The 23,510-nt window shown below is 38.4% G+C and overlaps 1 protein-coding gene across 6 annotated transcripts; it reads left to right on the top strand.

Moving 5' to 3' along the window:
* The first annotated feature begins 1,276 nt into the window (after positions 1-1,276).
* On the top strand, positions 1,277-22,583 carry LOC119521089 (zinc finger protein 577-like). Of its 6 annotated transcripts, none has more exons than XM_037819135.1 (6): positions 1,277-1,436; positions 2,005-2,091; positions 9,189-9,374; positions 10,854-10,980; positions 11,274-11,369; positions 16,942-22,583. In XM_037819135.1, exons 3-6 carry the CDS (start codon positions 9,360-9,362, stop codon positions 18,294-18,296), a joined length of 1,593 nt encoding a protein of 530 aa, XP_037675063.1. In that variant the 5' UTR covers positions 1,277-1,436; positions 2,005-2,091; positions 9,189-9,359; the 3' UTR covers positions 18,297-22,583. The 6 variants fall into 6 exon arrangements, with proteins under 6 accessions (XP_037675063.1, XP_037675064.1, XP_037675061.1 ...); XM_037819136.1 differs by having other exon boundaries at positions 2,002-2,091; XM_037819133.1 differs by lacking the exon at positions 2,005-2,091.
* Positions 22,584-23,510: the final 927 nt, after the last annotated feature.

Below are 23,510 nucleotides of genomic sequence, written 5' to 3'. Positions count from 1 at the left end.
GGAGATATAATGTATCATCAAAGCATTAAAACTCCCCTTGCCTGATAACTATTAAAACCCAAATCTCAGGAGACCCTGCTGAAACTCTGTTGTCACATCCTGTGGACCTAAGCCTTTTTAAGCCACTCCCTCATGCCGTTCACTTTCTAAGGCTGGTCACAACCGTGGGACCATCATCTCCTGGATGATGTCCCAGTGAAACCCATGTCCACTTCCGTACCTGGTGTGTTCTTCAGTCTTCGGGCTAAACTGGGTTGGAAAAAGGAGGAAGTCAAGTCAGCGACTTCACGTGAAATCTCTCCAGGTAGTAAAGCTTCACGAAGGAGGGTATATTCTCTCGATTTATAGCTGTTGTATTTCCAACATACAGATTAGTGCCTGACATATAGAAGTCACTTTATAAACGTTTGCTGGATCAATGAATGAATGATCACCACCTTTAGTTCAAAGGCTGTCGACTCAAGTGTTTAGTTCTAAAGTCTAAAACTAAGTAGCGTAAATCCTGAGCCTGGCTGTTTAATTACGGCAGCGGGTTTCGCGTTGGTAACGTGTCGGTTAGGTTAATCATTCGGGCCACAATATCCAACAGAACCCACGTCCCCTTCTCTGAGTTTAGGATTCTAGGCATTTCTCAGCTTTGTGGATGAAAATCCTTATAGCACCTGAGACTCCGCGCGGGGTAAGCCACGCCTCTCCGTTTATTCTGCCCTTTTTACCTGCCTCTGGGCCACCGTGTCCCGCAACTTCCCACCAGCGCCCACCCCAATTAGTTATAACAAGAGCTTTTTCATCTCATTGTTTTTCCTACCCTATGACCGATGCCCTCCATGCACTATCTCGGCTTCTCCAAACCCCAAACTGTCGTTAAATGCCGTTTCCTCCACAAAGCTCCTTCCTCTCCAAGACATCCTCAGGTCCTCTGTACGGACACTAGATCTGCCTCCAAGATGGCCGCGCCCACTTTGCTTCTCTATCCTCCTCCAGAGCAAAGTGCCTCTAAGTCCGCAACCACCTCTGTCCAACACGCAGAAATATCGGCGTGGGATGGAGCCTCCGAAAAACTGAGCAGCTTGTGTAGCGCCCTTGGCTTAGAAATGGGATGAAACAGGTCGTTTTCAACGGCTTCTCGTTGTCCTGTCCCTTCCCGCGTAAGGCGTGAAACTGGCGGCTGGTGTACGGCAGTAGGTCGGAGGATGGCTGTGCCCGGCAAGAGTGGACGAACCGGCGCGGATTTAAAACGTCACGCGGGAGGGAGCCGGCTTCCGGGCCTCCGTGGATACGCCGGCTGAGTGTCGACGGCCGCCATTCCTCAAGGTTCTGAGGGGCGTCTCGGCCGCAGGGGTGGGCCGCATTGCGGGAGACACGAAACGGAAAGTGTTTCCAGGAGTGGGTTCCGTGGTTTGACTCCACTGGTGGAAACCGAGGTCAGCGATCAGGTCAGTTTCGGGTTCTGGGCGTGTTTCGAGGCCAGGGAGAGCGCGTAGGGATCCCTGTTGGGGAACGCGGAGGTGGGGGGGGTCCTCGTTTGGGGAGTTCGGCATTGGGGATTCTCGGTGGAGGGGCAGCTCGTGGAGTTCCGTGTTGGTACGAGCTCTTTGGAGGTCTGTGTTGGAGAGGAGGGTCTGGAGGGGTGGCTGGCTGTGGTGGTGTCCGTAGTTGGGGAAAATGCATGGGGATCGGTGTTGGAGACAGCGTTTGGAGAGTTCCGTATTTATTGGTTGTCATATGTTTACTTTTAAAGATAGGATTGCTGGTCCTCCTGCCTCCAGATTTGCTGTATATTCGTATTGAAAATTTGCCTTCAGGTTTATTCTGACCCAGAAAATAACTTGTTAAAATTTAGTATATTTTAGTTTTAGTGTTGGGAAGTGTGTGGGCAGTGATGTAATTTTATGCATTTTTAATTTAGCATCCTATCCTATCCATTTACACATTACAAACTCTTTCAAAAAGTCTTCTTTTTCTTTTTTTTTTTAATTGCTGCACTTATGTCCCATCAAGTAGGTACTTTAATTTGGATTGGATTGAAATGTATGAAAGATCCAGGTACAACACTTACAGGAATATGTGAAAGATTTCCTTTAACCCAAGGTTTTTGTTTCTTTGATGTACCGGGTTTTTGTTGTTGTTGTTTCCATGTGTGTCTTGGGCATTTCTTGTTATGTTTCTGTCCTGCATAGTTTATACTTTTGTTGTAAATGGTGTCTTTTCTTTCATTTGATTTCACACCCCCTCTTCTGTTTCTTCCAATTTTACATAATGTTCAAGAGTAAAATTTAAATATGTATGTTTGTTTTGTTTCTTTGCTCTATTCTTGTTATTACTAATAGCTTTTTAAATTGATTCCTCTATGTTCTCTAGTTGAGTATTTTTGTCATCTGCAAATAATTTTGGCCAGGTATCAGGTGCATGTTCTGCAAAGTGGGAAGAACCTGTTACTGCTTCTGACTTGGTGAGTTACTCAATCTCTGAGTCAGTTTCTTCATTTGTGAAAAGAGATGTCATGATTCTTGTGTTATAGTGTTATTATGAAGGTTAAGTGTGCAAATGTTCTCCACGTATCAAGTGTAGTGGCTGGCACACAGTATAGTCTGAATAAATACTTTTTCTCAGTTTTTCCTCCTCTTTCTCAAGGGCATTTTAACTTTAAAATTATGTTTGTTTATAATTTCTTTCTGTGTCTCTTCTTAAAATTTTTTTTGACATTATGTTGCTAGATTTCCTATTAATCTATCTCTCTTACATTCTGGAAAATCATACTTGTCCATAATGATTTATTCTTTTCATACAGGGCTGGATTCTGTTTCCTAATGTTTTTTTTTTCCAATAGAAATGAATAGATGTCTTGATTTGCTTCAACATAATCCAATGTCCAGGGGGTGTTGAGTGGTGGAATAAATAAAAAAGTAATTAGATTTGAGTTGATAAATTGTTGAAGCCACATGATGGGTATGTGGAGTTGACTACATCATTTTTTCTCCTTTTGTATATGAGTTTTAATTATACTGTTCTTTCTTCTGTTGCTTGAAGTTTCTCATAATACACAATTAAAATTTTTTTGCTCTTCCATTTATAAGTGAAATTTGTCTTTTTTTTTTAAGGTTTTTGTCAAGTATAATACTATTTGAAGAAAAATACAATATTGCAGCACCTCAGAAGCCCCCATCTCATCCTCATCACATCCTCCTCTTCACAGGAAATACTTATCCTAACTTCTGACCTCTTAGTAGATTTGCCTGGCTTTGAATTGTATATAAATGGGTTCTTAAAGTAAATGGTCTTTTATGTCTGGCTTCTTCTCCTCAAAATTTTGTTTTTGAAATTCGTCTAAGTTGCTGCATATAGCAGTAGTTCATTTGTTTTCATTGGTGTATAATATTCCATTGTCTTATTATGCCCCAATTTATTTATCCATTCTTCAGTTAATAGGCATTTGGGTTGTTTCTGGCTTGTGGCTATAATGAGTAATGCTGCTGTGAAAATTTCTGTATCTGTCTTTTGAATGTAGAAGTTATATTGGATATATATCTACATGTAGAATTACTTGAGCATAGGGTATGCTAGATACAAGGATTAAGGACAAATCCCTATTCATAATGGGAGATTATTAGTGTACGTCATTCAGTAACTTAAGAGAACAAGCAGACAAAAAGCTAGAAGGCTATAGATTACCAGGGTCAGCAAACTTTTTCTGTAGAGCAGTAGGTAGTAAATATTTTAGACTCTGTGGGCCAGATGGTCTCTGTTCCCAACCACTCAACTTTGCCACTGTAGTGCAAAAGTCACCATAGAGAATACATAAACAATGGGTGTGCCACGTTCTAGTAAAACTTTACATAAACAGGTCCCCAGCCTGCTATAATGCCGAGCTCTGAAAAATTAGAATAGCATGATCAACAAACTTGACTGACATATAACACTGTACCCAACAAGTTTTCTCAAATGCACATTTATGAAAAATTAATATAGGTTGGGCTATAAAGCAATTCTAAACAAATTTTGAAGGATTGAAATTGTATAAGGTATTTCTCTGACTACAGTGGAATTAAGCTCTCAGTATAAAAAAATAACTAGAAAATCCCCATGTATTTGGCAGTTTAGCCGTGTACTTCTAAATAATTCATGAGTCTTAAGAAATCAAGTAGAAATATTGTGAATTGCATTTTAATAGTAATCTTACATGTCAACTTTTGTGGAATTCCATTTAACCAGTCAGTAGAGGGAATTTACAGACAAATGCATATCTTAGAAAAGAAGGAAGAAATCATAAAAATGTACTTTCATCAGTTATAACAAATGTCCCATGCCAATACAAGATTTTATTAATAGGGTGGTATATGGGAATTCTGTATTCTATGCATGATTATTCTGTAAACCCACAACTTCGCTAATAAAGGAAAAAAGAAAAGAAATGAAGGAAGGATGAATATTAATGAATAGCATTCTTCTCTGTAGTTTTCTTTTTTTTTTTTTTTTTCGTTTTTTTTTATTGGCCGGTAGTTTTCCTTTTTTGTAGCATCTTTGCCTGGTTTTGGTATTAGATTGATGTTAGCTTCATAAAATGAGTTAGGTAGTGTTCCATTTTCTTCAATGTTTTGAAAGAGTTTGAGTAAGATTGGTGTCAGTTCTTTTTGGAAAGTTTGGTAGAATTCCCCTGTGAAGCCATCTGGCCCTGGGCATTTATTTGTGGGAAGATTTTTGATGACTGATTGGATCTCTTTGCTTGTGATGGGTTGGTTGAGGTCTTCTGTTTCTTCTCTGGTCAGTCTAGGTTGTTCATATGTTTCCAGGAAATTGTCCATTTCTTCTACATTATCCAGTTTGTTGCCATACAGTTGTTCATAATATCCTCTTATAATTTTTTTAATTTCTTCAGGATCTGCGGTTTTGTCACCTTTTTCATTCATTATTTTGTTTATATGGGTCTTCTCTCTTTTTGATTTTGTCAGTCTAGCTAGGGGCTTGTCAATCTTGTTGATCTTCTCAAAGAACCAACTTTTGGTGATATTTATCCTCTCTATTGTTTTTTTGTTCTCTATGTCATTTATTTCTGGATTAATCCTTGTTGTTTCTTTTCTTCTACTTGGTTTAAGATTGGTTTGCTGTTCATTTTCTAGCTTCTTCAGTTGATCCATTAGTTCTTTGATTTTGGCTCTTTCTTCCTTTTTAATATATGCGTTTAGTGCTATAAATTTCCCCCTTAGCACTGCTTTTGCTGCATCCCATAGGTTTTGGTATGTTGTGTTCTCATTTTCATTCGTCTCTATATATTTAGCAATTTCTCTTGCTATTTCTTCTTTAACCCACTGATTGTTTAGGAGTGTGTTGTTTAACCTCCAGGTATTTGTGAATTTTCTAAGTCTCTGATGGTTATTGTCTTCTAATTGTATTCCATTGTGGTCAGAGAATGTGCTTTGAATAATTTCAATCTTTTAAAATTTATTGAGGCTTGTTTTATGTCCCAGCATATGATCTATTCTGGAGAAAGTTCCGTGAGCACTAGAAAAGTATGTGTATCCTGGTGATTTGGGATGTAATGTCCTGTATATGTCTGTTAAATCTAATTCATTTATCAGATTGTTTAGGTTTTCCATTTCCTTATTGGTCTTCTGTCTGGTTGATCTATCTATAGGAGAGAGTGATGTGTTGAAGTCTCCCACAATTATTGTGGAAACATCAATTGCTTCCTTTAGTTTTGCCAGTGTTTCTCTCATGTATTTTGTGGCACCTTGATTGGGTGCATAGACATTTACGATTGTTATTTCTTCTTGCTGAATTGCCCCTTTTATTAGTATGTAGTGGCCTTCTTTGTCTCTCAAAACATCCCTGCATTTGAAGTCTATTTTATCTGAGATTAATATTGCTACACCTGCTTTCTTTTGGCTGTGGCTTGCATGAAATATTTTTTTTCCATCCTTTCACTTTCAGTTTCTTTGTGTCCCTGTGTCTAAGATGAGTCTCTTGTATGCAGCATATTGACGGTTCATTTTTTTTGATCCATTCTGCGAATCTATATCTTTTAATTGGGGAGTTTAATCCATTTACATTCAACGTTAAAACCGTGAAGGCATTTCTTGAATCGGCCATCTTATCCTTTGGTTTATGTTTGCCATATTTTTCCCTCTCTCTATTAATATCCTTTATTGTACCCATACCGAATCTCTTTAGTACTGAACCTTTCTCCAAGTCTCTCTGTCCTGTCTTTGTTTCTCTGTCTGTAGGGCTCCCTTTAGTATCTCCAGTAGGGCAGGTCTCTTGTTAGCAAATTCTCTCAGCATTTGTTTGTCTGTGAAAAATTTAAGCTCTCCCTCAAATTTGAAGGAGAGCTTTGCTGGATAAAGTATTCTTGGCTGGAAATTTTTCTCACTCAGAATTTTAAATATATCGTGCCACTGCCTTGTTGCCTCCATGGTGGCTGCTGAGTAGTCACTACTTAGTCTTATGCTGTTTCCTTTGTATGTGGTGAATTGCTTTTCTCTTGCTGCTTTCAGAACTTGCTCCTTCTCTTCTGTGTTTGACAGTGTGATCAGTATATGTCTCGGAGTGGGTTTATTTGGATTTATTCTATTTGGAGTTCGCTGAGCATTTATGATTTGTGTATTTATGTTGTTTAGAAGATTTGGGAAGTTTTCCCCAACAATTTCTTTGAATACTCTTCCTAGACCTTTACCCTTTTCTTCCCCTTCTGGGACACCAATGAGTCTTATATTTGGATGTTTCATATTATCTATCATATCCCTGAGGTCCATTTCAATTTTTTCAATTTTTTTCCCCATTCTTTCTTTTATGCTTTCATTTTCCATTCTGTCATCTTCGAGGTCACTGATTCTTTGTTCAACTTCCTCTAGTCTTGTACTATGAGTGTCCAGAATGTTTTTAATTTGGTCAACAGTTTCTTTAATTTCCATAAGATCATCCATTTTTTTATTTAGTCTTGCAATGTCTTCTTTATGCTCTTCTAGAGTCTTCTTGATTTCCTTCATATCCCGTACTATGGTCTCATTGTTCATCTTTAGTTCTTTGAGTAGCTGCTCTAGGTGCTGTGTCTCTTCTGAGCTTTTGATTTGGGTGCTTGGGCTTGGGTTATCCATATCGTCTGGTTTTTTCATATGCTTTATAATTTTCTGTTGTTTTTGGCCTCGTGGCATTTGCTGAACTTGATAGGGTTCTTTTAGGGTTTGTAGACCAATTGAAGTTCTTATCTCTAATTTATCAGATCTACAGCTTTGTGGAGTACACTTTCTCTAACTAACCAGCAGGTGGCGTCCACAAGCCACCTGTTCTCCACAAGCCAGCTCTCCCCTGCTTAGCCTTTTTTTTGGTGAGTGGGGGAGTGAGTCTTGTGGGGCCCAATTGGTGTACCAAGCTTGCGTGTGTAGTTGGTGTTGCCTGCCCTGTATGTGGGGCGTGTTTCTGGGCAGTCGGGGAGGGGGGGTGGCCCTAACAATCAAATCTCCCTGATGATCCTAGAGTTTTAAAGCTGCTGCAATAGTCTAATCCTTCAGTTCAGTCCTGCCACAGTTTGTCTCTGCCACTGACCCACAGGTCTTTGGTATTCGCGTATGGCTCCTGAGACTTGCAAGTGGGCCCCTCTTCCAGGCTGTGCACCCCGGGTCCTCTGTTGAGGGATGACTGTGCTATGTCACAGGTGAGTGCCGTCCCCGCAGGGCAGTTCTGGGCTGCTGGGCTGTGTAGGGAGGCTCCCAGTCTGCTCAAATGATGGCTGAATGGGGCTTTGTTAATTCACACTGCTCCACCTTCCCAACTCTGGGACAATCAGCTGAGGTTGCAGGGAAGGCTAATGTCCACGCCCAGTTTTGTGGTGTGTGCCTGTTATTTGAAGCACTTCCATCACACTGGGTTGTCTGGGGCAGCTCTGGGCTATGGGGCTGGCGATGGGCAGGAGTGTTTCTTGTCCACCAGGATGGTGGCTGTGAGCGGACACCCCCCTTTTCTTGGGAAGTTGTGGTGTTTAGTGAATTTTCTCAGCCACTGGATTATTGCCTTTTGTCTCAGAGCTCTCTTAGTTCTGCTCTTGACTTGACGTGCCCAAATTGCAATTCTTTGAAGCTTTCTGTATTGGGCTTAGATTTTGCTGATCTCAGCAGTTCGACATTTTCATGAGTGTTGTATGAAGTATGCCCAAAGACAGATTGCTCTGTGGTGTCCAGTCCACGCAGTTCCTGGCTTTTTACCTACTTTCCTGGAGGAGTAACTAAAACTTACAGCTCACCAGTCTGCCATCTTGCCCCGCCTCAGATAGGCTTTTATAAAACGGGGGTTTATTTCACTACACAGTTACAGTCTTAAGGCCACAAAGCGTCCAGGGTAACACCTCAGCAATCGGGTACCTTCACTAGAGTATGGCCAATGGCGTGCTCTAAACCTCTGCTAGCTAGGAAGGCAGCTGGCGTCTGCTCCAAAACTCTGTCCTCAAAATGGCTTTCTCCCAGGACGTTCCTCTCCAGCAAGCTTGCTTCTCTTCAAAACATCACTCCCAGCTGCACTCCCTCTGTAGTTTTCTTTATTATGCTGTATTGATTCATAGTTGGAAATGTTTTCATACAATTAGTAGAGAAACTTTGCCTCTTTCTTTGATATGTGAGAGTTTAAGTAATATTGGGATCATCTGCACTGTAAAGATTAGGTGTATCAGCTAGGAACCCATTGGCCCTGGTGACTCCTTTCTTTTTGACCTCTTTTCATAGAAATTCTCATACAGACACAAGAGTAGAGAGAATAATATAATATATGCCTACCATCCATCTTCAGTAATTATGAACTCATGGTCAGTCTTCTTCATGTATTCCTCCTCCACTTCTTTGTTTGCTAGAGAATTTCATAGCATATCCAAGGTATCCTCTTACTTGGAACCACTGCTTCTATATCTTGTGTTTCGTAAAATTAACCTTTGTGAGAACTTGCCAGTGGACAAAACCATGAGCTGGTTTTGTTTTGCGTCTTCTCTTTCATATCCGCTCTGTTCCAGCTTTGCCAAAAAACGTGTTCCTCCCGCCCATTCTGTATCCTTCTCTGGAGCACTTCTGTACAATGTAAAAGTTTCCAGGGTGTTAAACAAAGAGTCAGGTGGAATACTGGGGTCTCATGTTAGGGAGAGTCCTCATGACAAAGGAGGCTGAAATGTGATCCTAGGTGCATTTCCTCGTATAATGGAATTTGCTCTTCAGTCCACAGGTCTAGTCTACGGGAACAAGACATTTTAACTGATAGAAGAAGGAGGAAGTCCCAGGCTTGAGAAATCACTTTCTGATAACAGCCTGACCTGAGATATCTGTCCACATCCTCTGGGTAGAAGGCAGAGCACACCCTGGATTTCCTAGCCTTAAGAACAGAAGAAAATGACCAAGGCCCTGGTGAAGTTTGTTTTAACTTTTTATTCCCCCAGTGGATTTATGGGAGCTTATGAAAGGCAGTGTGGTTAAATAAAAATAGTATATTTTGATAAAAATCAGGATCTTGCAGAAAATAAGCTTAAATCATAACTTTAGAATCTGAGCAAATTAGGAAAAGTGACAGTAGGTCAGAATGATCACACAAAGTTCTTAAAGATGGAACGTAAGTGAGTGTCTAAGTCCTTGTGGGTTTCCTTAGCTACGAGCTTGCATCTGCTTTTCTTGCAGCCAAAAATAACAAGAAAAACGTGAAAAGTTACATAATTTTCAGTGTCTGTAAGGAGAAGGCAAACTGTTCTCCATGGGAAATAAACATTTCATTGTTCTTGGAGCTTAAGAAATTTCTTTTCCTAGCTCTTCAGAGAGGTTTTGTGGTGGACTGTTTTTAATAGGAGTCTTGGAATAAAAGCATAGAATGTTTCTTTTGGCATTTTCTTATTCTGTTCTTGAAGTAAGCTAAAGGAATCATGCCAAAGCAGAACTGGATTGGACAGAATTCTTGGGTAAAGTAGTCTGACTTTATCCAAGAGTAAAGCCCGGACTATTCAATAGAATGAATGGACTGCTTGACCCTTAGTTGGTCCACCATAAAGAATTTTCTCAACCAAAATTTTGTTACTGATACAGCAGGAGATAGCTGAAAGTTCTGTTCTTTACTCAAAGCTTGGCGTGTAGATGTTGACAGTGCTCCGTTTCATCTGAACCCTAGGTACAGACATTGAAGTCAAAACCCATTATTCTTATTTTGGTTCTCATATTTTTAATAGCTCAAATAATACAAGAGATTGTATGCAAGAGAGTCAAGCAAATACAAGTATTCGTGGTGAAAGAGAATATCTCCTTTCACCCTCTCCCCTGCCCAACCCCCAACCTAAAGGTAACAAATGTTAATAGTTGGTCTCCATCTGGTCCCTTTCTATGAATTGACATGTGATAGAATATATCTATATTTATGTGTATATTTATATGCATTTCTATATATACACATAGGTGCTTATAAAATTGTATATCCTATTAAAAATTTTTACTTTTTGGCTCATAGTATATGTAGTATTTGGGGCCTTGAATTTTCATTTAAGAGAATGCTTCAAAGATCTTTCAATATCAGTATTATAGAGCTCCCTCCATGGTTTTAATAATTGCATGGTTTCATAGCATGGAGATGCTGTAATTAATTAGATTATTGATGGTGTTTCAGTATTATAAACAAACAAATATGAACATTCTTACTGCACAATGTTTTACATATATGCAACTATTGTGTTACTATTCTTTTAGGCTAGTAACAACTAAGTAGCAGAATTCCATGGTCCTTACGGTGTGGGAAATAGTCACTGTATGCATAATTTATCATGGGTAAGATGATCAGAATATTGTCCTGTCTAGTCTGCATCATCTATTGATAGCCACCTTGGATTGCTTTGGGGTGTGTTATTACAGGGATCATTGTCATTTGAGGATGTGGCTGTGGGCTTCACCTGGGAGGAGTGGCAGTTACTGGAGCCGGCTCAGAAGGACCTGTACAAGGATGTGATGCTGGAGAACTACAACAACCTGGTATCAGTAGGTAAGGACAGCATTACTAGGTCATTTACTGTGGGCGCAGTCAGTTGCCTTTCTTTCTCATTCTGTGGAATGTATAGGGTCCCTTAAATATTTAATGGTTGGGACTTAAGCAATATAGGGCATAGACTTTTACTCTTTTTGGCCCTAGAGTGCATGCTTTCCCCTTCTGAGTAAAAGGCTTTTACTTTGTCAAGTACAAATAATGTGGTCCCTGAAATATAACTTTCTACACTTTTCATTGATTCCAAAGCATAATTATTTGGTGCCAGATGTTCAATGATTTCCCATTTTCAGGGTATCAAGCTATCAAACCAGATTCATTTTTCAAGTTGGAGCAAGGGGAGCCACCATGGATGGTAGATGGTGCAATCCATAGTCAGACCTGTACAGGTGAGTGAGGAAAACCAAGAAAATGGGGACAAATGACAATACACGCACAATTAGCCAGTGAAGGTTGACACATTTGAAATGTTGTTTGGAGAACTCTTTTGCACACCGGCTGGTTACACAGAAACCTAAGGAACACCTTTTTTCAGCTCTTGTCTTTATTCAGCCTGTTGTTTGCCTGCTATTAAAGGATGAGTCTCCCCTTTTTTTTCTACCTTCTGGATCTTCTTACAGTCCATTTTAGGACCTTGATTTCTTACCTGGTTCCTTTCTTCCCAGCATCCTCATATCTTCTCTTCTTATGTAGCAGCAGTCTCACTTTCTGTTCTTCACTTTACTTGCTGTGAAATTCCCCCTCTCTGTCCATACAGATAATTTTGCACTTGGCACTATTGTCTCCTTGTGCGTATTCCTGCCTCTTTTGAAAGGGTTGATTTCCCTTCTTGAGAGCTCACCTCACCTTCATTCATATAAAATCCACTTAAGTCTCATCTCTCATGGCAACTTATTCTTATTCATCTGCTTCTTCCTGACTCCCAGGTTCTGATAGTTTATCTTCTGCTTGATGCTCATATCTACTTCATTCTCAAAACCTAAGCTCTCTATTCTCTGGTAGGGATTCCAAAATCAACATCATTCCTACTAATGTCTATTCTGAACTCTAATGCTCTGTATTTTGCCTGCCATCAGGGCAACTGCCCTATTATTTCCCACTCCCTGTATGAGAAACTAGAATCCTCCTGTCTGCTAGATAATTTCTTGTCACCATGATGGAATATATTCATATATACTGAAGATTTAAATTCTCCATACTATGATACTCCCAATTTGTATTCTCTCTTTTTGTAGTGTAACCTGCCCTCTAATTCCATGTTTTGCCTCCACCCAGGACAATTATCTTGTGAAATCCTACTTTTTTCAGCTTCTATGTCAGAAAGCAGGATCATTTTTCCTCCCAGTAATCCTTTCCCTTGTGCATTTTATTTAGGTTCTGCTATACTGCCTGATCACTGCTGAATTGCCTTGAATCTTCTCTGTTTTCTCTGTTCTATTATTTCCAAAGATATCTGCTGTTCCTGTTAAATCTTCTTGTCTTGCAAAGGCCTTTTGAAAATTCCACACTCAATTCCTACCTCAAACCAGGCCCATGAAAATTTGTGCTTGCATTGCTCCTATTCCTGCACATATTGGCTAATTCCAATTTTTCCATTAGTTCCTTTTGATGTTATGGCTGCACTCGTCTCTAGGTAGGGAGTATTAAAGCAGTGGAACTTGATCAGAAAACAGGAGGATGAATATCTGTCATAAAAGTAGGATGTTTAAGTATATTTAGAGGTTGAGAAGGTGAGAACCCAGCCAAATAAAATGGCAAGGTTTGGGCTGAGTGGTGTGGAGAGTCAGAAAAACAAGAAGCAAAATTCTGCCAAAGAGGAAGAAGTGATATATTTTGTTGAATGCTGTTGAAATGTAAAGTAACATGAGCACTGGCATCTACAGGCTTAAGTTGCATTTTTCCCATCCAGATTCTGCCTTTCAGTTTGAGTTTTTTTTTTTTTTTTTATTTTTTTACTCTCCTTGAAATAGTTTTTAACTACACCAGTATATGTTTGGAACTTCTTATTTTCTGACTTTCATATACCACTAACTCAGTCTTGGTTATATATTATATTTTATTGTGTTTTTTTTTTTGACTGGTATGAGCCTTCCTTTTCCCTTTTGAAAAAAGTGGCCTGTGTCTTACTCTTTCTTACTCGAGTATAAACTACATAGTAATTCCTTGATGATATCACTTGCATCCATTCATCATGTCTTCCTTGAACGAAAGTTTTGGTTTGTTTTGTTTCCTTTTGTGTTTTATTCAGGGATGTGCATGGACTGTGTGGGAGCACTTTCAAACTACAGGCTTTGTCTCTTCAGATTCTCCTTCTGATTTTTTTAGATTTGGGAGAGAGACCTGAGCATATGAAGTTTGAATGGCTTGCTTAGGAATTCTACTGCAATTGCTGTAGTTGAATATGTTCCAAAAGAGATTCAGATGTAATGAAAAACAGAAATGATTGAATGCCCCAGTTGGAAAGGGATGGCATAGGTGCATAAAATTTCAAGCATTTGAACTGAGGCATTTATGTTTCAGTGCTAGGCTGTGCGAATTGTCAAAATGAATGTAATACATACAGGGATGATTTTACAAAATTGGAGAGAATTGAGCTTCAATAAAGTGTGTCAAAATAGAGTTGTTCTGGTTTGCTAATGCTGCCGTTATGCAAAATACCAGAAATGGATTGGCTTTTATAAAGGGAGTTTATTTGGTTACATCATTACAGTCTTAAGGCCATGAGGTGTCCAAGGTAAGGCATCAATAATAGGGTACCTTCACTGGAGAATGGCCATTGGCATCCAGAAAACCTCTGTAAGCTTGGAAGGAATGTGGCTGGGATCTGCTGATTCTGGATTGGTGTTCCAGCTTCTCTTCTCAGCTCCTCTGCATTCTTCAATATGTTGCTCTTGGGGCGTTTTGTCCTCTCTTAGCTTCTCCAGAGCAAAAGTCTGCTTTCAGTGGCCATCTGCAAATGTCTCTGTAAGTTGCAGCAGCAAGCTCCTTCTGTTTTAACTCTTGTATACAGCTCTAGTAAACTACTCAAGGCCCATGCTGAATGGGTGAGGCCATGCCTCCATGGAAATTATCTAATCATAGTTATCACCTATGGTTGGGTGGGTCACATCTCCATGGAAACAACCTAATCCAAGGTTCCAACCTAATCAACACTAAAAGGACTTCCCCCCTAAGATTGCATCAAAGAACGTGGCGTTTGGGGGATATAATACATCCAAACCAGCACAAGTGTGCTTTTTTTTTTTTTTCCTGAAGCCTTGATAAACTATTTTCAGTAAGAATGATGCTTGGATTTTGAGTAAAATGATCATGGAAGGCCTCATGGATCAGTAACATAAAAAGACAACTTGAGAATTGGAAATGAGGGAGATATGGGAGTCTTTTAATAGATTGGCATGTAGGAGACTGAAAGGAGATTGGTGATCATACTGGAGTTTATTTTAATAATTGTGTTAGAAGGTATGAGTTTGGTTTTGTTTTTTGCTAGTTGTAGAGAGCTTTGCTTGATAGCTGATAATAAGACTGTAACAGTAGGAAGGTTTAGCTTGGTATTCTAAGAAAAATGGAAGATAAAGTAGATGAGTATTTTGTGTCTGGATTGGGAATGTGATTTCTTAGAACCTCTTAATTGATGGATGCCAGAGATGGTATGGGAGCATACTTTAAGTAAGAACATGTTATTAGTTTTAGAAGCAAATTTGGGTATTATAATGACCAATATGGGATATGATGTTACAATGAACAGTATTTTGGTCACCAGCCACATGTAACTAAATTCAAATATAATTAAGAATATGTAAAATTAAAAATTCAGTTTTTCAGTCACACTGCCTGCATTCAAGTCCTCTGTAGCCATGTCATCAGCTACCTTATTGGAAAACACATAGAACATTTCTATTGTTGCAGGAAGTTCTAAATTCTATTGGACAGCACTGTGCATAAATATGATACAGTTAAACTGATTGGAGAAGTTGTTACTTCCACTAATCAGTTCAACTGCATCTTTACACTAGGGCAGAGACATGGGAATATTTTAAAATTCCAGATAGACAGGTATGTGTCTGGATATATTGTATTTGAAGTTGTATCACAATGTGATAGAAAGTTGGAGCATTGACTTCTGTATTTTTAATATGTAATTGGTATTTTAGGAAAGTTTAGTTTTGGTGTATAGTTGGAATGAGGGGGAAAATTTGGTAACAAGGTGATTACTGAATATCTTATTATGGTAGTCTTGGAAAGAGATGCTACAGATCCTACATTCTAATTTACCAATTCCAAACTATGGTTACTGACACCCATGTTTCTTCTTTATTTGATCAGCATACATATGATTTAATGTTTATTTTCTGTGTATTTCTCTCTTCCCAAACTTTTAAAGTTGAAGTATGAAAAACTTTTACCTTGGGCCCTCCTCTTTTTCTATCCTTTCCTCCTGAATGATCTCATCTAGCCCCATATAATTCCAAATATTTAAATAATCTTTATATACCCGTGACTTAAAATTCTTATTTTAATTCCAGAACTTTCTCCACCTCATAGACCTAACTGGGTACTTCATAGTCCCTCTTGAGTATATATGACATCTCAAACTTTATGTTCTTTAAAATAAGGCCCTGGATTCCCCCCAAATACCAAATGTATCTCCCTAATCTTCCTCATCTTCTTATATGGTACCTGTATATATGTAGATGTTTAAGCCACCTACCTAGGAGCTTGATTTTTCACTTTTACTACCACCAACATTCATTCTAACACAGTCATGTCTTTTCGTCTTAAAGATTATATCCTGTGCTTTTTCACATTTCTCCATCTGCATGGCAGTCAGTCATGTTCAAGCTAATGTTATTTCATGCCTGAACTCTGTCATAGCTTTCTGTCTGTTATCATCTTCAATTTCATCTGTCATTTTCATTTTCCACAAAACAGTCATGTGATCTTTTGAAAATATCATTTCATAACATATTTCCTGCCAAAAAAAATTCAGTTGCTTATTGTCATCATTCTTATCTTAAAATCCAGTTTCTCCCATAGATTGGGGTGATGAATGCATAACTGTAGGATGATACTATGAACAGTTGATTGTACACCATGGATGATTGAATGGTATGTGACTATGATGTCTCAATAAAACTGAATTTAACTGAAAAAAATCCAATTTCTGCCAAATCCAATTCTGTCTCCCTTTCCAAACTTAACTATTCCCATTTGACTCAAGCTCAGTATGTTCCAGGTACACCAGTCTCTCTTAGGTTTCTTGATCATGCCCAAGTTTTTTCTGCCCCTGGGTTTTTGCAATGGTAATTGCCTCTTCTTCACTGTTCTTCACTACTTCTTTACATAACTTTGTGCTTTCTTATCTGATGATGTCAGTTCAACTTTTCCTGTCTTATGGATGACTGTTTTATCTAATACTGACCTATCGTCACTGTGTCACATACTTCGTACCATTTTTCGCATTCTGTAACTCTTATTTTGTGGTTCAGATGTTCTCTTTTTTTTTCCTGATAGAATGAGAGCTCCATGATAATAGAGAATATATTAGTCACTTTAATGTCTCAAACACCAGCCTGTTCAATAATTGTTGGTAAGATGAACAGATCCATCCCTACAATCCTGGATCAGATAGCCCTCCATCCTCTTTTGTTTTTTCTAATAGTAATTTGTTTCTCTTTCTTCTTCTGCTCCCTTTTTGCAAGTTTGTATTTGAAAGGCAGCCCAAATTATTTGTATTCATTGTAGACTATCCATCATTGTTTCTACTGTTTTCCTTTTAGTATTGTTTGTGTGTGTGTGTGTGTGTGTGTGTGTGTATTTTCCACAGAGCATAGGGTATATTTCCATAGGGTACATTTTTCTTTGACCAGGATTGTATAAGAGCCAGTCCAAACCATGGCAGTTCTGTATCTTTTTTTTCCCCTCTGATATGATCATGGGTGTTTTCATTGTTCTTTTTCCTAGAAGAAATATGGGAGATGGACCATATGCAATGGCACCCAGAAAACCAAAACAAGCTTAAAAGTTTGGAAAGATGTCAGCAGAATTACACACTTGGGAATAATTTCAATTTAAGCAAAAATCTTGTTCCCTTACCACAAAGCCAGAATGAACTTGCCTCACATTGTAAAAGTTTGAAATCTCCTTTAGGTTTTGTTAACCAAAAAAGAAGATATGCAGGAAAGGATTCTGATGAGATTGGTGAATATGAGAAATCATCTCACCACATCAAGCATGATAAAACTCTTATTGGAATTAAATACCATGGATGTGTTAAATCCAGAAACACTAAGTCACAGCTCAGGGACCATCAAAAAACATATGCAGAGAAGAAATTACATCAATGCAGTGAATGTGGGAAAGCCTTCACCAGGAAGACATACCTCATTAGACATCAGAGAACTGAAAGAGAGAAACCACACTCATGCAATGAATGTGGAAAAACATTCATGAGAAAGATTCAGCTCACTGCACATCAGAGAACTCATACAGGAGAGAAACCCCATGAATGTAATGAATGTGGGAAAGCTTTTTTCAGAAAGTCACACCTTATGGTGCATCAGAGAACGCATACAGGAGAGAAACCTTATGAATGCAATGAATGTGGGAAAGCCTTCAGCCTGAAGTACCGGCTGCATAGCCATCAGCGATCTCATACTGGAGAGAAACTCTATGGATGCAGTGAATGTGGGAAAGCCTTTTCCCAGAAGGCATATGTCATTGCACATCAGAGACTTCACACAGGAGAGAAGCCTTATGAATGCAGTGAGTGTAGAAGGACCTTCTTTTTTAAGGCAGATCTGATCAACCATCACCGAATTCATACAGGAGAGAAACCTTATGAGTGTAGTGAGTGCAAAAAAACCTTCAGAAGCAAGTCAAAGCTCATTCAGCATCGACGAATTCATACCGGAGAGAGACCACATTCATGTAGTGAGTGTGGTAAAGCCTTTGCCCGCAAGTCAGTCCTTACTATGCATGAGAACATTCATAAAAGAAAGAAAGCTATGAATTCACTGAAGGTGGGAAAACCTTCCTCAGGGAGTCATAGCTCTTCATACATGAGTGAACTCATACAGGAGCAAAACACTCTGAACACAGTGCCTGTGCAAATGCCTTCTTCAGAAACTCAGACTTTATTAAACATCAGTGAGCTCTTAGGGAATAGAAATATAGTGATTATGGGACAGCCTTTTCTAAGAAGTCAAACCTCAGTAGGCAATCAGGAATTTGCACAGGGAATACTCCTTGCAAATGTGGTGAACGCGACGCCACCTTCAGTAATAAATTGTGTCCTATATGTTACAGATATTGTGTAGGAACAACAACAAAAATTAAACCCTGATACCAGGAATTAGGAAGAACCATTAGCAAGAATCCCTTGCACGTTGTGTCAGAGATCACATTTGGGACAGAATCACTATGGATTCAGAGGCTGAGGAGAACACTTCTGTGGGAAGTTAGACTTAGTAAATATCAGTGAGATCATGTTAGGTAGTAATGTAGCTATCGTAGGGAAGCCAGTGCCTGTAGGTAAGAGCTCAATTGTTATTAAAGAATTCTCACAGGACCAGAATCTTAGGGAAAAGGGTGATAGTGATTTCAGTGATCAGTTTACTCCATTACATTTCAGAGAGACAGAAAGAAAGCTCTACAGGCACTTAATTTGGAAACATTTTTGGTAAAATGTATAAAAAACTCTTGGAAAAGAGAAACCCCTGAAAGCAATAAATGGAAATTCTCTCACCAATCTAACTTATATGTTACCTTTTTATATCTTGGGGACATGGAAAAGGCTTCTCCAATAAATGAAATCTTCTGGATACAACGAATTTCATTATATAGCAGAAATCTATGAATATAATGAACGTGGACACACAACTGTATTAGTTTTTTGTTGTTGCTGTAATAAGTCACCCTAAATTTCTTGGCTTTAAACAACCCAAATTTACTATCTTAACATTCTGGGGACCCTAAGTCTGAAATTTGTCTCACTGGCTAACATCAAGATGTTGGCAGAACTTCATTTCTTTTTTGGAGGGTCCAGGGGAAAATTGATTTCTTTGCCATCTCCAGCTTCTAGAGGCTGCCTGCATTTCTTGACTCATGGCCCCTTTCTATTTTCAAAGCCAGCAATGACCAGTCAAGTCTTCATCTCTCTGACATTGACTCTTCTGCCTCCCTTTTCCACATTTATGGATCCTTGTGATTACATTGGGCCCGTTTAGATAATCCAAGGTAATCTTTGTAATTTAAGAATTGCTGATTAGCATCCTTAACTCCAACTTATCTCTTCATTCACAGGTTCTGGGGATTAGGGTGTAGACATCATTGGGAGGCCATTATTCTGCCTAGTACAGTCCACCCTTGGCCCAATTATTCATGTCTGTCTCACAAGCAAAATGTGTTTACCCCATCCCACTATCCCCAAAGGTCCCAACCCATTACAATGTCAACTTGAAGTCCAAAATCTCAGCTAAATCTTAGCTCAAAAGTTCCATATCTCATTATCTAAATCAGATATGGATGAAGATCTTGGTACAGTCCATTGAGAGGTACGATTCCTCTCCATGTATAAATCTATGAAAATCAAAAAAATTATATGATCCCAAAATGCTTAATTCCGTGTGTTGTCTTAGTTTCCCTGTGTAATGTAATGTATTTACTGGGTCTTAGCATTAGGATGTGAACATCTTTGGAACTATTCTGCCTGCCATAAGAAGTTTATTAAATTTCAGAGTATTCACATTGTGATAAATCCCTACATGGCCATTAAATTAACCTGGAAAAGTAGGTTTGTGGAGAAGTAATGTCTATGGTAATTAATGATCCAAATATATTAACTTTTTTGTTATCAGAAACTTACATTGTGTTAAGTGTGAACTCAGTGGAATGCTTTTGAAATATATAAATCAAATTAGCAGTGGAAAAGAACGTTTTTATATGTCCTGATTGTATTATGCTGCAAAACATAATACTGTACCTATTCTGGAATTGAACAGATTAACGTATCTCATTCTGAGTATTGGATACATATGTTATAAGGCACCTAGATGTTGACCAATATTCTCTCAGACAATTCCAGCACCCCCCTTTTATTTAACAGTAAACATGTTGAGTCTATACCTACCCACCATAAATAATTTAAAAGTAGAAAATGTATGTGAATGAACTTTTTCAGGCATTCTATAGATAATAGGAAGCTTAGTTCAATCCCTCAGAGAAAGGATACAAATGAAGTGAGCCTTATAGTTGCCCCCTAGCTTACTGCCTAGAGAGGGTTTCTGGGCTGCAGCATGGGGAGAAGCAACCAAAGAGATCTCCCTGAGTTGAGACATGGTCTAGGAAATCCATGGTGTATCAAATACATGTGGCAGAGTACTATAGAAGAAAGAGCTGTACCCAGAGATCAAGAGAGAAAGTTTCAGAAATCTGCTATGAGAGTTCTCCCATAAATGTTTAAGTTGCAATCACCACATGTATGTGAGGAAACTACCTAAGCTGGGGAACGGACCCCTGGAAATGAATGGGCAGAATAATCCTTGGAACTCACACAGGGCTGGGTTTAAGTCATGTTCCCACCAACACCACTTAAATTTGGGGAATCTAAGTGAATCCTCCTAAGAGTATTGCCTTAGTGGGTGGGTCAGAATAGTTCTAAAGACTTCTCTGAGCCCACATAACAAAGCTTAAATTGGAAGCCTCTATAAAGAGTCAAACTGTTTCCAAGTACTTTAACTGTTTTCCCAAACCCAATGACATTTAAAGGAGTAAAAAGAAATCCAGCAACCAATAATGTAAAAATCACAATGTCTGGTATCTAATCAAAATTTACTGAGACATGCAAAGGAGCAGGAAGCTGTGTCCCATAAAATGAAGCAAAATCAATAGAGGCAGTGAAATGGCATAGGTGATAGAATTGGCAGAGAAGGATGCCAAATAGCTTTTGTAAATATTCCAAATGCATAAGAAGGAAGAGAAAAATATTAAGTTGATAAAGAGGAATGGAAAAAATAAAAAGGCCTATCTTATAAAGATGGAAAATTCACTGGATGGAAATAATAGATTACACACTGCAGAAGAAAAGATTAGTGAAGAACTTGAAGGCAATTACAGAAACTATCCAAAATGCAACTGAATAAAGTAGATGGAAAATATAAATAGTGGGTCAGGGGCACCATCAATCACCTAAAATTTGTGAAATTATATTCCCAGATGGAGAGTAGATAGTGGGATAGTAAAGAAAAGCAAAACATTTAAAAACAGTTGCTGAAAGTCTTCCAAGTATGAAAACCATAACCTACAGATACACAGATGCATGAAACTCAAACCCCAGGCAGAATAAAAGGAAAACCATGCCAAGGCACATCGTAATCTAACTGCTGAAAAACAGGGAAAATATTAAAAGCAGCAATAGAAAAAAATGCACATTTACAGAACAAAGATAATGACAGAATTATCAGAAACAGTGTAAGCCAGAAAGCAGTTTGGAGTGGCATCTTTAAATAATGGAGAGCAAAAAGCTGCAGAAATACCTGGTTTATAATCTTGGTGAATGCACTGTGGTGAAAAGAAATGTCTGACATATCTTTTAAAACAATTTTAAGTCCATAAACTAGTTTCACTGAAGTTTTGACAATTTATGGGTGATATTTAAAGGTCTTGGGCTACGTACGCACTCAACAAGCTTTGATTATCAGTATCATCATACAGCATAGGGCAATCAGAAAACTCGAATATAAGCTTCTACATGTAGACACTGGGTTTTAAAAACTTGGATGTTAGAATGTAAAATTCATGAGGGCACAGATCTTACTTGTTTTTGTCTCCACCATATATACTTCCTCTAAAACAGTGCCTAGCATAGAGTAAAGGTACTCACTGCCTACTGTCGGGTGACCTGAATAAGCCTAACCTAATAATCAAGTTTAGATTTACAATATCTGGCTCTATTTAGCATAATGGGCGAATTTAAGACTGTTTTTACAGGAAAGTTGAAAAACAGAACTGTTGTTTAGTACAGTAACAATTGATATCTTGTCAGTAATGACTCATTTTACCATTCATAAAGGAAAATTAAAGTTTTATTATCTATATTTGCGGTGTGTGTCTCTGAGGGGAAATAATTTCAGAGAAGGCAGGCCATTTCTCAGTTAAATGTGAATATAAAGCAAGGAGCATAAGATATATCAATATTATAATTCATGCAGTCCCTTCCTTCACTTCTGTGAAAGTCTTGACACCAAGAGGTGCACTCATTGTATGTGAATAGATGCATGGATACAAAAACATAATCTTTTGTCAACTGAGATTTGCATTCCATTTTTTCATGCATGCCAAATGTGAATTAGAATGGAAGATTTCTTCAGCACTTTAAGTGTGGACATTTTGAAACAGAAGATAGTGTATGGAATGTTTTTATGATTTAGAAAAACTGGGTATGAATGTAGGCTTAATTGGAAACATCAGTTTGCTGCAGTGATGAAAATTGGGGCACACATGTTGTACCGCTTAAGTTTACACTATTGGAAAGAGAGCAACTCTTCTAAAAACTTAGAATGTATGAAGCAAAGAACCCAATAAATTTGATCTATGCATTGACTTCATTCTCTGTATAAATTCATTGAGGACTTAGGTGTACCATCACTCTTCTCATTACCAGGAATAAAAACATTATCTAAAAAGTCTTCACCCCCTGATAATATTTATCTGGATCATATAGAAGTGTAATTGTTTTACACTTGAAGCAGACATGAGTATTCAGATGAAGATTTTTATTAGTGTTATGGTGGAAATAGTAAAGAAGTAAAAATATGTCTCTAAAAATTGCTTGAGTAACATTCTACAAATGATACTTCATTTGTACTTTTGTGAGTTTATATTTTTATGGGCCCATCATGGTACCTGTAGTATAAATTCCTTGGTATTTTGTATCTCTAAATTTTCACCAGAACATAGCAAAGTGTCTGCCTTGGTAAAGTTCACAGGATAATGGAAGAAATAGGTAGTAAATAAATATGTATATGGAGGAGTAATGTCAGCTAGTGATAAGGGCAGTAAAGAAAAGCAAGCATTGTTAAGGATATAGATTTGAGAATGGTAGGGCTTACTATGTTAGAGTTTCCAGGAAGGACATCTTTCAGAAAATGACATTTAAGTGGAACTTCAATGAAGAGAGCCAGCCATGTTGATATCTGGAGAGAGAGAGGATATTACAGGGCTCTGTTCTCAAAGTATAGTATGAGGACTTTGAACAATCTGTTAAAATCCAGATCTCTTGGCTAAGTTCCAGACTTACTGAATTGGAATCTTAATGGAGTGTGTCCTGGACTTCGCATTATAACAAGCACTGAAACTCACGGGAGATATGGTCTAGAATTAATAAGCGTGCCCACTGCTCAACTCGGCATCTGCAACTTCAACACACGGAGTTAGAACTGATGCACTTCAGCATAGAAATAAGATGATGCTTCACCCCCTTTTCCCCCAATCCCACTCCAGCTGCAGCTGAGCTCTCAGATTCCACTCCTGTC

Source organism: Choloepus didactylus, chromosome 27 (assembly GCF_015220235.1).
Source record: "Choloepus didactylus isolate mChoDid1 chromosome 27, mChoDid1.pri, whole genome shotgun sequence".
NCBI lineage: Eukaryota > Metazoa > Chordata > Mammalia > Pilosa > Megalonychidae > Choloepus > Choloepus didactylus.
The sequence above is the reverse complement of the archived record's forward strand: the minus strand, read 5'-3'. Positions and strand labels throughout refer to the sequence as shown.